Source organism: Cnephaeus nilssonii, assembly GCF_951640355.1.
Source record: "Cnephaeus nilssonii genome assembly, chromosome: 10".
In the NCBI taxonomy this organism is placed as follows: Eukaryota; Metazoa; Chordata; class Mammalia; order Chiroptera; family Vespertilionidae; genus Cnephaeus; species Cnephaeus nilssonii.
Window position 1 is genome coordinate 85,179,932 of NC_137081.1, and position 15,004 is coordinate 85,194,935.

The following is a 15,004-nucleotide window of genomic DNA, read 5'->3' on the forward strand; positions in this document are numbered from 1 at the left end:
CAGTCTCCTAAGGGCTGGGGGGAGCTGACCAGTCGAGCCCACAGCATGTGGCAGTGGCTGTCAAGGTCGCCACAGCAACCCAGCACTGACTTCCGGTTGGTCAGCCTTTGGTCGTGATCGGTTGTCACAAGTTACAACCCTGGGCTTTTATTATTATGACTAGAGGCCCGGTGCACGAAATTCGTGCACGGGGGGGGGGGCAGCGGGGAGTGTGTCCCTCAGCCTGGCCTGCACCCTCTCCAATCTGGGACCCCTCATGGGATAACCAGCAGTTGGACATCCCTCTCACAATTCAGAACTGCTGGCTCCTAACCGTTCACCTGCCTGCCTGATTGCCCCTAACTGCTTCTGCCTACCAGCCTGATTGTCCCTAACTGCTCCCCTGCTGGCTTGATTGCCCCTAACTACCTCTGCCTCAGCCCACACCTGGTACCCAGGATTCCCTCCTCCAGCTGACCACAGGCACCCAGGATCCGGGCTTCTCTCCCTCTGGTCAGCCATAGGCGCCCAGGCTGGCTGCAGCCTTAGGGGATGGTGGACAGGGGGCTTCGCCTGTGCTGCAGCTGCAAGTGCTGGCACCCAGGACTGCAGGGTGGGCGGCTTCTTTGTCTCCCAGGCCACAGCCAGCCACAGGTGCTGGTGCCCGGGACTGCAGGGTGGGCGGATTCTCCATCTACCATGCTGTAGCCAGCTGCAGGTGCTGGCACCTGGACCACAGGGTGAGCGGCTTATCTGTCTCCCAGGCCACAGCCAGCCACAGTTACTGGTGCCCAGGTCCGCAGGGTGGGTGGCTTCTCTGTCTCCCAGGCCACAGCCAGCCGCAGGTACTGGGGCCCAGGACCGCAGGGTGGGTGGCTTCTCTGTCTCCCAGGCCACAGCCAGCCACAGGTACAGGGGCCCAGGACCGCAGGGTGGGTGGCTTCTCTGTCTCCCAGGCCACAGCCAGCCACAGGTACTGGTGCCCAGGACCGCAGGGTGGGTGGCTTCTCTGTCTCCCAGGCCACAGCCAGCCACAGGTACTGGTGCCCAGGACCGCAGGGTGGGCGGCTTCTCCATCTCCCGGGCTGCAGCCAGCCTCAGGTACTGGTGCCCGGTTTCTCCATCTCTCCCAGGACATGGGGCGGGTGGACATGGGGTGGGCAGCTTCTCCAGCTGGCTGTAGCCTGGGATCATAGGGCAAGTGGCTTCTTCATCTCCCAGATCGCATCCACCCTCAGGTACTGGCACCCGGTTTCTTGTCTCCCCCAGGACGTGGGGAGGGCGGCTTCTCCAGCTGGCTGCGGCTTGGGATCACGGGGCAGGCGGCTTCTTCATCTCCCAGGTCGCAGCCAGCCTCAGGTGCTGAGGCCGGGTTTCTCAGTTTCCCCCAGGAGGTGGGGCAGGCGGACCTGAGGTTTCTGCTGCTGGCTGCAGCCTGGGATCACAGGGCAGGCGGCTTCTTCATCTCCCGGGCTGCAGCCAGCCTCAGGCACTGGCACCTGGTTTCTTGTCTCCCCCAGGACGTGAGTGAACCACTTCTCCAGCTGGCTGAGGCCTGAGATCACGGGGCAGGCAGCTTCTTGGTCTCCGTGGCTGCAGCCAGCCTCAGGCGCAGGGCCCGGTTTCTCCGTCTTCACAGGACTTGGGGCAGGTGGATGTGAGGCAGGCGGACCTAAGGCTTCTGAGGCTGGCTGAGGCCTGGGATCATGGGGCAGGTGGCTTCTTGGTCTCCGTGGCTGCAGCCAGCCTCAGGCGCTGGAGCCCAGTTTCTCCGTCTCCCCAGGGCGTTGGGCAGGCAGACCTGAGGCTTCTGAGGCTGGCTGCAGCCTGGGATCATGGGGCAGGCGGCTTCTTGGTCTCCGTGGCTGCAGCCAGCCTCAGGCGCTGGGGCCCGGTTTCTCCGTCTCCCCAGGACGTTGGGCAGGCGGACCTGAGGCTTCTGAGGCTGGCTGCAGCCTGGGATCATGGGACGGGCAGCTTCTTGGTCTCCGTGGCTGCAGCCAGCCTCAGGCGCTGGGGCCCAGTTTCTCCGTCTCCCCAGGACGTTGGGCAGGTGGACCTGAGGCTTCTGAGGCTGGCTGCAGCCTGGGATCATGGGGCAGGCGGCTTCTTGGTCTCTCTGGCTGCAGCCAGCCTCAGGCGCTGGCGCCTACTTCTCTGACTCCCAGAGACCTGGAGAGGCTGGGGGGCGGGGCTGCCGCCATGTTTTCAGTTTAATTGCATACTCACTCAGAATGAATGGGGGGCGTGGCTGGGGCGTGGCTGGTGGGCGTGGTTTGTGAGTGTAGCGGAGTGATGATTTGCATACTACTCTATTATTAGATAGATAGATACCATGCAATTCACCCATTTAAAGTGTACAATTCAGGGGACATATGTAATACTTTAAAAGAATAAAGTAGGTAAAGTGTACAACTCAGTTGTTTTTGTTTTGACATATTTGTATTTAAAAATTATCTATGGGTCCTTCATATTTACTGCCATTACATGAGTCAAGCACACCCTATTCATTCTTTTTTTTTAATTTAATAAATCTTTATTGTTCAGATTATTACAGTTGTTCCTCTTTTTTCCCCCCATAGCTCCCCTCCACCTGGTTATCATCCCACCCTCTTCCCTTACCTCCCCCACACTGTCCTCATTTATAGGTGTATGATTTTTGTCCAGTCTCTTCCCGCACCCCCCAAACCCCTTTCCCCTGAGAGTTTTCAGTCCACTCCCTTTCTATACCCCTGATTCTATTATATTCACCAGTTTATTCTGTACATCAGATTTTTAATTCACTTGATTTTTAGATTCACTTGTTGATAGATACGTATTTGTTGTTCATAATTTTTATTTTTACCTTTTTCTTCTTCTTCCTCTTCTTAAAGAATACCTTTCATCATTTCATATAATTCTGGTTTGGTGTTGATGAACTCCTTTAGCTTTTTCTTATCTGTGAAGCTCTTTATCTGACCTTCAATTCTGAATGATAGCTTTGCTGGGTAGAGTAATCGTGGTTGTAGGTTCTTGCTGTTCATCACTTTGACTATTTCTTACCACTCCCTTCTGGCCTACATAGTTTCTGTTGAGAAGTCAGCTGAGAATCATATGGGTGCTCCATTGTAGGTAATTAACTGTTTTTCTCTTGCTGCTTTTAATATTCTCTCTTTGTCTTTTGCTCTGGGCATTTTAATTATGATGTGTCTTGGTGTGGTCCTCTTTAGGTTCCTTTTGTTTGGGATTCTGTGTGCTTCCTGGACTTGTAAGTCTATTTCTTTCACCAGGTGGGGGAAGTTTTCAGTCATTATTGCTTCAAATAGGTTTTCAGTATCTTGCTCTCTCTCTTCTTCTGGCACCCCATAATTCGGATGTTGGTACCCTTGAAGTTGTCCCAGAGGCTTCTTACACTATCTTCAAATTTTTGGATTCTTTTTTCTTTTAGCTTTTTCAGTTGAGTGATTTTTGCTTCTTTGTATTTCAAATCTTTGACTTGATTCTTGTGTTCCTCTAGTTTGCTGTTGGGTGTCTGTATAATATTTTTTATTTTAGTCAGTGTATGTTTAATTTCTAGTTGGTCCTTTTCCATATCCTCAAGGGTCTCTCTCGTATCCTTGAGGGTCTCGCTAAATTTATTGGCCTTTTCTAGGAAATTCTTGAAAAACCTTATAACCGTGGTTTTGAACTCTATCTCCAGTCGTTTGTTTCCCTCCATTTCTTTCATTTGTGACATGTTTCTTTGTCTCCGCATTTTTGCTGCTTCCCTGAGTTGGTAGGGTAGCTTTGTGTGCTAGGTGTCCTATATGGGCCAGTGGCTCGACCTCCCCAGTTACCTGAGGTGGACACTCTTGGTGCACTCCTTTGTGGACTGTGTGTACAGCCTTGTTGTAGTTAAGTCTTAATTGTTGTTGGTATCAGTGGGAGGAGTTGACCTCCAGTCCAATTGGCTGTGAGGATCAGCTGTGTCTACACCGGGAGACAGCCTTATTCGACTAGACTTTCAAAACTGCAAAAGCCTCTGTGCTCAGCTTGGATGGGGCGGAGTTTCAGGGTGGAGCCTACAGCCTTGGCTTCCCGTCAGCCCCGCCCTATGAGGTTCCTGGGTCTCAATGTCCCTCAGTGTCCCTCGGTACTCGCTGCAAGCACATTAGAGAGAAAGGCGCCTTCGAGTTTCGCCCGCTGCCAGTCTAGTCCAGGGGTCCTCAATTTTTAAACAGGGGGCCAGTTCACTGTCCCTCAGACCGTTGGAGGGCCGGACTATAGTTTTTAAAAAAAACTATGAACAAATTCCTATGCACACTGCTAAGTCGGCTGCTAAGCAGGACAGGCAGTGGCGGCAAAAACATCCGGCAGGCCGGATAAATGACCTCGGTGGGCTGCATGTGGCCTGCGGGCGTAGTTTGAGGACCCCTGGTCTAGTCTCTCCCCCAATGAATCTGGATTCCCAGATTCTCGCCTGGAAATGGGGTTCAGTGCAGTCGGAACTGGGGTTCAGTGCATTCCGGAGCTTTTGTCTCCTTCCCGCTAGGGCAATCCAGCAGCACAGTCAACAGTCCGTCCTCTGTGCGCATTCACGTGCGCGCCTCTGGAGCTCTGCCTTTCGCCGCTCCCCTGAGTTTCCGCCTTACAGCCCAGATTCCCCCAGTATGAGCCTAGGTCCCCAGGGTCTCGCCCGGAACTGGGGTTCAGTGCAGTCGGAACTGGGGTTCAGCGCAGTCCGGAGCTTTTGTCTCCTTCCCGCTAGAGAACGCCAGCCAGGCCCTGTCCTCTCCGACTCAGTCCTCTCTGCACGCGCGCACCCGTGTCTCCGTACTTCAGGCTTTTACAGCTCCTCTGATTTTCCTTGTGGTTTTCTCTTTCCTTCTAGTTGTAGAATTTCCAGTCAGCCAGCCTTCCTGTGGTTCTGGATGATGTCCGTTTTGTCTTTTAGTTATATTTTTGAAATTGTTGTGCGAGGCTGCAGTTTAGGTGTTTACCTATGCCGCCATCTTGGTTTCTCTCCTAGTCATTCTTTTATTAATGGGCAAATGCTTGTTCCAAGTTAACATTTTGTGTGCTCCTCTATATACACATGTGCTGTGAGGATTCTTTAGGGCAGCAGTCGCCAACCGGTGGTCCATGGGCCATTGGTAGTCCGAGGTCTTAAAGGTTGGTGACCACTGCTTTAGGGTGTATGCCTAGGAATGGAATTGCTGGGTCATGACACATGCTGAGCAGAATGGATGCAGAAGCTTTCCATGTGCTTCTTTCCATGTTGGGCAGCAGTGTAAGCTATCCAGGACCAATCTTTTGCTGAAGTGTTGGGAGAATTCATTGTAAAGCATTACTTCTTTTAATACTCACTGTTTCTCATATCAACTCCTTTTGTCTGAAACTGTTTCTTCTTTCTGAAACACAAAGCTATTTTTTCTCTGGTAACTTTCAGGTTTTACTGCTCATTCTTGAGGTTCTGCATTTTCATTACTGTATACCTAAGAATAGTTTTTTTTAATTGTTAGTATTCAAGGTGGTCTTTCAATTTGAAGATCTATGTCTTTTTTTCAGTTCAGAAAATCATAAGCCATTATTTTTTGAATATCCACTATCCATTAGTTGAAATATTCTGATCACTTCTCTCTTTCTCACAACTGTTCCTTATTTCTTTTCATCTCTTTGCCTCTATTTGCCTCCGTGTTGTGGCTGCAACCATCCTAGCTTTCACTTCAGAAATTACATCTGACTTTTCCAGTCTAGGGTCTATCTCTTGTTTTTCCCAGTCTCCTTGCAGGATTGGACAGAACTGCTCCTGTCGCTTGCACACGTTTCAGTGATACTGGAGAGGGCTGGGATTTCCTGCTGGAGGTGTTAGCTTAGTGGAGGATGACCTTTGGCTGTACATTTCCCCCTTTCTCCCTGGTGTTGAGCCATCTGTGAGACTGCTCCTATTCTTGTTCTCATCTGGGGTTAGACCTGCTTGTCATTACTGCTGGGCCTCCAGGTAACATTTTCTGGCATCCTCTCACCTGGCTGGTCCTGTTGTAATACCTGGAGCATTCTAGATGTTGCTTCTTTCTCAGCAGAGCTCTCCAGCCTGTGTCCTCACATGGGGGCTTCTCGTGGTTCCTGACTGTTCTCCCATATCTCAGGTATTCTGTATGATTTCTGTTCCACTGAGCTTCTCATTCATGTCTTTGATAACAGCTTTAAAAAAAGCAATCTATTCATCTATCATTTTTGTGTATCTGTTTTTCTTCTCAAGATAAATCTTTTCTGTCCTTCAGTGAGACTTAGGAGGGAAGCAAAGTAGCCCACAATTTTGATCCATCTGTGAGTGAGTCTGACCTGGATTTGAAACTGTTATGTGATGGATGGGAAAGGGTTTCATAAAAGCATATGAGCGTGACCTGGACTTCTGTCATGCTCCTCACAAGTTGAATTTCTTCTTCTCCCACATGAATTTGTTACACTTCTTTCCCAAGGCCTTTCTTTGAAAACACTGCCCATGCTCAGACAGACCTCCATGATGTGAATTTGTATTTTCTTTCCAGGGCTGTAGTAAGTGAGAATAATGTGCCCCTCTCTGAAGATTCCCTTGCTCCAGGGCACAGCACACCTGCAGGAAATGGTTCTGTTCTAAAGGTAACAATATCTTTAATCTTTTAAAGGTTTTCCCAAAGACCATACTGAGTTGAATCCTGTAGTACAACCATGGGCATCTGGTGATTCTGATTCACACCAGAACTCAAGCTATGAGAAAAGCACTGAGCCTGAATTCTCTAGGGAGAGTCCTATTGTCAAATCCCTCACAAGAGGATCTTAGGGATTTTTCTCCAGTTTTTGTGTTATTTGTTGGTATTTTTGGTTTGGGGTGGTCTTTGTATTTTTGCTTTTTTGGGTGCTGGCTATGCTTCCTTAGTGTCTCAAACTGTACATGGCACATGGTAGGCACTAACTATTCATTGAAATAAACTTTCTGAAATAACAGCATCCTGTCATTGTGTTGCAGTGTGGCTAGCTCATCACAGCTCTTGCCATTCCCATACCCTCTTGCCACACCCTTACCAGTTTAGAAAACATTAAAACCTAGTTCGTTGCCTAGTGAATGTTTTAATTTGCAAGTTAAATGAAAAGTTATTCTCAAAAATAGCATTTATCATTTTCTCTTCTATTACATAAGCATATTTATTATAGCAATTTCTCAAATATTTCAAAAAAGAAAAAATTAGAAATCACATGTATTCCCACTACCCCAAAACAGTGTAGTTAATATTTGGGTGTATAACTTTTCAAACTTTTGGGTTAAATGAACAAACAACCAGGATCTTCCTTTCTGCTAATTAAAATTGTAAAAAGATATATTGACATCTTAGACCATTGAAAATTGTTAGCGGAACCTGAGATTTTTGGAACAGGACATTTAGTTCAAAGATTTATTGCATATATAATATACACTAGACAGCATGCTAGGCTTTGGAAATTAAAATAGACTGAAACATAGATTGAAACATAGTAACAGCAATCAGGCCTCAGTCAGAATTATAGAAAGGGAGAGAGAATGTTAATGCCTGTGGTAGGACATGCACAAGCTGTTTTGGGGCACTCACCCAGGCCAGAGGATGGGATGGGTGAGATAGGAGGAGGAAAATCTAAGAAGAGAGAGAATAATTTTTTCACGTGTGTAATTAAAGTTGGCCTGAAAGCAGGTAGATAGAAATAGAATTGTATAAATGAAGGGCCTTTTTTGTTATGTACTACACATTAGATACTTATTTCTCTTATTTCCAGATTGGAATTTTATCTTTTGTACTTTTAAAGTTCTTCCTGCCCCCCCCACACACAAGCATGTGCACACATACACACACATGCATGCACAAACACACACACACTGCAGTATAGAACTGTGTGTTCTATAAAGTGCTTCAAATACTAATTAAACAAAAAGTGTTAACATTTATGGGGAAGTTCATACTGTCCTCTTCCAAAAATAGTGAAGTTTTCATATATCTGGATAAAGAAGCATTTAGAATTCAGGCATCTCCTTTACTCATCTTGCTTCTGTGCTAAACTTTGTAGTCTAGTCTAAGAGCCAGAACTGCCCTGGCCAGTGCTGCTCAGTTGTTAGCATCACCCCGTGCACCTAAGGGTTGTGGGTTCAATTCCAAGTTAGGGCACATTACCCAGGTTGTGGATTCCATCCTCTGTTGGGGCGTGTGCATGAGGCAACTGATCGGTGTCACTCTCGCTCTCCCTCCCTCCCTTCCTTGCATCAATAAAAAACATATCCTCAAGTGAGGATTAAAAAAAACACACAAGAACCAGAACAGTCTTAACCCTACCCAAATTTTGTCTCACCAGAAGGAATGGCTAATCTGCAAATTCACATAATGCCTAGCTTTTTAAAATTCTGATTATAGTCTAGGTTCTCCTCCTAGCAAAAGTGGAAACTCTAATAAGTGTGATTCCTGAATGTCCCTGTTTCACCTTTCAGGCCTTGGTCAGAATGATAAATTGAGAGGATAAGGAAAAAGTAGTCTGATTAGTGGGTCATTTATCAACTATATATATTTTGTCTCCATAGGATGCTACAGATGAATTTGATGCCTTGTTTTTATCTCTAACTGAGAATCTGATTGACAGCACAGTCACACCTCAGGTAAATATGCTTTAAATCACCAAAATGGAAAAAAATTTCTATTTTGCAAATGTTGCTGCTGAATTCCAATTTTGGCCTTTTTAACAATTTAGTAAAACTTCGCACATAATAAGAGTTCATATTTCAGTAACACTTAGCATTAGCATTGCCTTTTCTGTACTATAAAACTCTACCAATTTGAATGTGGGTGTCACAGTACAGTGTGTTACTACTATATGCCTATTTGTAATTCAGTAGCATACTGTAAATAACATAGAGGAAATGGATGATAAACCAGCTTGAAAAGAGTTAAGACAATCCAGCCAGTGTGACTCAGTGGTTGAATGTCAACTCATGAACCAGGAGGTCATGGTTTGATTACTGGTCAGGGCACATACCCAGGTTGTGGGCTCAATCCCCAGTGGAGGGCATGCAGGAGGCAGCTGATCAATGATTCTCTCTTATCATTGCTGTTTCTGTCTCTCTCTCCCTGTCTCTCCCTCTCTAAAATCAATACAAATTATATTTTTTAAAAGAGTTAAGACAATAAGGACATATTTAGTTTTTAAAAATATTTACAGAAAGGTGGGAATATAAATATGGGTGGCATTGAACATATTGATCATTATTGTAGTACTAGAGGCCCGGTGCACGAAATTCGTGCACGGGGGCGGGGGGGTGTCCCTCAACCCAGCCTACACCCTCTCCAATCTGGGACCCCCAGTGGGATCGGGCCTAAACGGGCAGTCGGACATCCCTCTCACAATCCAGGACTGCTGGCTCCCAACTGCTCGCCTGCCTGCCTTCCTGATTGCCCCTAACTGCTTCTGCCTGCCAGCCTGATCACCCCCTCACCATTCCAATGCCAGCCTGATTGATGTCTAACTGCTCCCCTGCCAGCCTGTTTGTCCCCAACTTCCCTCCTCTGCAGGCCTGGTCACCCCTAACTGCCCTCCCCTGCAGGCTTGACCGCCTCCAACTGCCCTCCCTTGCAGGCCTGGTGCCTCCCAACTGCCCTCCCCTGCTGGCCGTCTTGTGGTGGCCATCTTGTGTCCACATGGGGGCAGGATCTTTGACCATATGGGGGCAGCCATCTTGTGTGTTGGAGTGATGGTCAATCTGCATATTACTCTTTTACTAGATAGGATAGAGGCCTGGTACATGGGTGGGGTCCAGCTGGTTTGCCCTTAAGGGTGTCCCAGATCAGGATGGGGGTTCCCTTGGGGCGTGAGGCGGCCTGAGCGAGGGGCCTGTGGTGGTTTGCAGGCCAGCCACGCCCCCTGGCAACCCAAGCGGAGGCCCTGGTATCTGGAATTTATTTACCTTCTACAATTGAAACTTTGTAGCCTGGAGTGGAGCCAAGCCTCCTGCTCACTCTGTGGCCAGCAGCCGTTTCTGTTGGGGTTTGTGTATATCTTCTATAATTGAAACTTTGTAGCCTTAAGCGGAGGCCTGGGCCGGCCAGGGTGTGCGGAAAGTGGGGAGGGGGGGGCAACCCTAGCCTCCTGCGCTTTCCAGCTCCGTGGCTGCCGCCATTTCTGTTTGGATTTGTTTACCTTCTATAATTGAAACTTTGTAGCCTTGAGTGGAGGCTTAGGCCGGGAAGGGCAGGCGGAAAGCTTGGCTTGCTCCGTTGTCTGGGAAACCCAAGCCTCCCTCCTGCTCTCTGTGGCTGTAGCCATCTTGGTTGGGTTTATTTGCATACTCGCTCTGATTGGCTGGTGGGCGTGGCTGGTGCATGTAGCGGAGTGATGGTTAATTTGCATATTACTCTTTTATTAGGTAGGATGGGAGATACTGTGTTAAGTACTATGATCATAATACAATAGTTCCTTCCCATCAGAGACTTACAGTCTAGTGGGTGAACTGTATACAGATAACTCATTTAGTGAATTATGAGTAATGTGACAAAAATTGCTGTAGGAACTAGAAATTCTGAAGGCTTGGAAGGTGGTACTGCCTATGGTGCTGAATGTTTGCTTAGATTACTAGTTCTCAAACTTGGATGTGTAACAGAATCATCCTTGCAGTGATTAAAACAGATGGCTAAGGAAAGGAGGAAGTAAAACTCTCATTTATTTGTAGACTAGAGGCCCGGTGCATGAAATCGTGCATGGGTGGGGTCCCTCTAGGTGGCCTGCAGGGATCGGGCCAAAATCCGCAGTCCAATGCCACCTGCAGCTCCTACCTGCTGCTCCCGCTCATCCAGACCCACTGTGCCTGCTGCAGGCTCATGCCCAGTCAGTCCCCGATCAGGAGAGGCTTGCGCTGCTGCAGCAGTGCTCGCCAGCCATGAGCCCTGCATCTGGCACCCTCCCAAGGGCAGTGGCCTGCGGGATCGGGCTGAAACTGGCTCTCCAATATCCCCCTAGGGGTCCCAGATTGCAAGAGGGCACAAGCCAGGCTGAGGGACCCTACTGGTGCACTATCGGGCCAGGGAGGGACAGTGGGAGGGCTCCAGGGCGTGTCCGGCCCATTTCGCTCAGTCCCATTCAGCCAGACCCCAACAGCAAGCTAACCTACCAGTCGGAGCATCTGCCCCTGGTGGTCAGTGCACATCATAGTGACTGGTCAACCAGTTGACTGCCCCCTGGTGGTCAGTGCACATCATAGCGACTGGTTGACCAGTTGACTGCCCCCTGGTGGTCAGTGCACGTCATAGCGAGCAGTTGAGCAGCGTTAGCGTATCATTAGCATATTACGCTTTGATTGGTTTTTCGATTGTTCTGCTATTCAGTCCATTTGCACATTACCCTTTTATTATATAAGATGACATGATATTGTACATAGAAAACCCTAACCACTCCACCAAAAAAACTACTTGATATATTAAATGAACTCCGCAATGTAGCAGGATACAAAATTAACACCCAGAAATTGATGGCATTTTTTATATACCAATAATGAACTTTCAAAAAGAGAAACTAAAAAAAAAATCCCATTTACCAATGCAACAAAAAAATTAAGATACTTAGGAATAAACTTAACCAAGGAGGTAAAAGACTTGTACTTGGAAAACTACAGAACATTGAAAAAAGAGATAGAGGAAGATATAAACAAGTGGAAGAATATACTGTATTTATGGATTGGTAGAATTAACATAATTAAAATGTCCATACTACTCAAAACAATGTATAGATTCAACACAATCCCTATTAAAATACCAATGGCATATTTCACAGATATAGAACAAATACTTTAAAAATTTATGTGGAACCATAAAAAGACCTCAAATAGTTGCAGCAATCTTGAGAAAGAAGAACAAAGAAGGGATCAAAATACCAGATACCAGGTTACACTACAAAGCCACTGGCACTGGCACAAGAGCAGGCATATCGATCAATGGACCAGAACAGAGACCCCAGAAATCAACCCAAGCCATTACGCTCAATTAATATTTGACACAGGAGGCAAGAGCATACAATGGAGTCAAGACAATCTCTTCAATAAATGGTGTTGGGAGAATTGAACAGATACATGCAAAATGAAACTAGACACCAACTTACACCATACACAAGAATAAACTCTAAATGGATAAAAGACTTAAATGTAAGTCATGAAACCATAAAAATCCTAGAAGAAACCATAGGCAGCAAAATCTCAGACATCTCTCGTAGCAATATGTTTACAGATACATCTCCTAGGGCAAGGGAAACTTAAGGAGAAAATAAACAAATTGGGACTACATCAAAATAAAAAGAAAACCAACAAAATGAAAAGGGAACCCACTGTATGGGAGAACATATTTGTCAATGATACATCTGATAAAGAGTTAATATCCAAAATATATAAGGTACTCATACAACTTAACAAAAGGAAGACAGTCCAATAAGAAAATGGGCAAATGACCTAAATAGACACTTCTCCAAAGTGGACATACAGATGGCCAAGAGACATGAAAAAATGCGCAGTCACTGATCATCAGAGATGCAAATTAAAATGACAATGAGGTATCACCTCACACCTCTCAGAATGGGTACCATCAACAAATGACAGTGTTGGCGAGGATGTGGAGAAAATGGAACCTTAGTACACTGCTGGTGAGAATGCAGACTGGTGCAGTCACTATTGGAAAACAGTATGACATTTCCTCAAAAAATTAAATATGGAACTGCCATTTGACCTAGTGATCCCACTTCTAGGAATATATCCTAAGGAACCCAAAACACCAATCAGAAAGAATGTATGCATATTACTATTTTCATAGCAGCAGTACAATTTATAATAGCTAAGATCTGGGAACAGCCCAAGTGCCCATCAGTAGATGAGTGGATAAAAATGCCGTGGTACATTTACATCATGAAATACTATGCAGCAGTAAAAAAGGAGGATATCTTACCCTTTGAGACAGCATGGAGGGACCTGGAGAGTATTATGCTAAGCAAAATAAGCCAGTCAGAGAGGGACAAGTATCACATGATCTCACTTATTTGTGGAATCTGATGAACAAAATAAACTGATGAACAAAATAGATCCAGAGACATAGAAGCATGGAACAGACTGTCGAATCTCAGAGAGAAGGCAGGGGAGGGTAGGTGGGTGAGATGAGATCAACCAAAGAACTTGTATGCATATATGCATAACCCATGGACCCAGACAATAGTATGGTGGTAAAGACTGGGGGTAGGGGGTAAGGGTGGACTAGAAGAGGACAATGGTGGAAAAAGGGGACATATGTCATACTTTCAACAATAAAAATTAAAAAAAAAAAACAGATGGCTAGACTCCACCCTGAGTTTCTAATTTGGTAAGTGTGGGGTGGGGCCTGAGAAATTTTCTGTTTTTCTCTATTAGCTATAATTTTATTATATCTTTCACATTTAGATTTTAACACATTTGAACAGTTTGAGTTTTGTGGGGGAGGAGATGTCAATTGTGGTTTTGCTATAACCCAGTTATGTTTTTCATCCTTATAAAAGCCAATTCTCTAATTATTATCTACTAAATAATCCATCCTTTCCTAATTGGTTTGTTACTAATATTTCTATTCTGTTTCATTGGGTTCTTTCTTTTTTTCTTGTTTTTTGTTGTTTAGTTTTTTATTGTGGTAAAATTGATATACTATACACACACACACACATGTGGGTGTATATATATATTATATAATAATATATATATATTAGAGGCTCAGTGCACAAAATTCATGCACTGGGGGTGGGGGTGGGGTCCCTCAGCCTGGCCTGTGCCCTCTCACAGTCCGTGATCCCTCTCGAAGTCCAGGACCCCTCGCTCTTTACTGCCCAACTGCTTGCTGCTCCCTACCGCTCGGCTCGCTGCTCCTTAGTGCTGCCGTGGAGGCTCCTGGCACCACCGCTGCACTCGCCAGCCGTGAGCCCAGCTTCTGGCTGAGTGGCGCTCCCCCTGTGGGAGCGCACTGACCACCAGGGGGCAGTTCCTGCATTGGGCGTCTGCCCCCTGGTGGTCAGTTCATAGGAACCGTTGGGTCAATTTGCATATTAGGGTTTTATTATATAGGATAGGATATTGAATGTGAACTGTAAATGAAAAATAAAATTTAAAAAAGAACCAGCCCTAACCGGTTTGGCTCAGTGGATAGAGCGTTGGCCTGCGGACTCAGGGGTCCCAGGTTCGATTCCAGTCAAGGGCATGTACCTTGGTTGCGGGCACATACCCAGTAGGGAGTGTGCAGGAGGCAGCTGATCGATGTTTCTCTCTCATCAATGTTTCTAACTCTCTATCCCTCTTCCTTCCTCTCTGTAAAAAAATCAATAAAATATATTTTAAAAAACTAAAAAAAAAAACAAATAAAATTTAGGTCTGAAAATTTTTTAATATATATATTTTTAATTCTCACCTAAGGATGTTTTTAAAATTGATTTTTAGAGAGAGAAACATCATGTGACAGAGAAATACCGGTAGGCTGCCTCTGCACCTGCTGACCCACCGGAATCTAACCTAAACCTAAGTATGTGCCCTAACCTAGAATCCAGCAGGAAATTCTTTGGTGTACAGGTTGAGACTCCAACCAATTGAGCCACCTGGCCAGGGCAGATCTGAAAAAAAATGTTTAAGTGTACCTCCAGGCCCTGGTCGGTGTGGGTCAGTAGTTAGAGTGTCCTCCCATGTACCAAAGGGTCATAGGTTCGATTCCAGGTGAGGGCACATACACAGGTTGTGGGTTCCATCCCTGTCAGATTGCTTGGGCAGCTGATCGATGTTTCTCTTTCTCTTTCCCTCTCCCTTCCTCTCTCTCTAGAATCAATGAAAAAAAAAACACACAAAAAAACATATCCTTAGAGGAGGACTTAAAGAGAAAAAAAATGCTGGTTTGGTTCAGTGGATAGTGCTCCTGTGGACTGAAGAGTACCGGGTTGGATTCCGATCAAGGGCACGTACGTGGGTTGCAGGCTCAATCCTGGGCCCTGGATGGGGATTCAGCAAGAGGCAACCAATTGATGTCTCTCACATTAG

The 15,004-nt window shown here is 46.2% G+C and overlaps 1 protein-coding gene across 6 annotated transcripts in view; it reads left to right on the forward strand.

The window, feature by feature from the left end:
- Window positions 1–15,004, forward strand: part of EPB41L5 (erythrocyte membrane protein band 4.1 like 5) — a 190,375-nt gene that overhangs the window by 152,011 nt on the left and 23,360 nt on the right. For all 6 annotated transcript variants that reach the window (XM_079782471.1, XM_079782472.1, XM_079782470.1 and 3 more), the window contains 2 exons: window positions 6,489–6,579; window positions 8,519–8,593. In XM_079782471.1, the coding sequence (XP_079638597.1) occupies window positions 6,489–6,579; window positions 8,519–8,593 (166 nt within the window). The remainder of the gene's footprint in view (window positions 1–6,488; window positions 6,580–8,518; window positions 8,594–15,004) is intronic.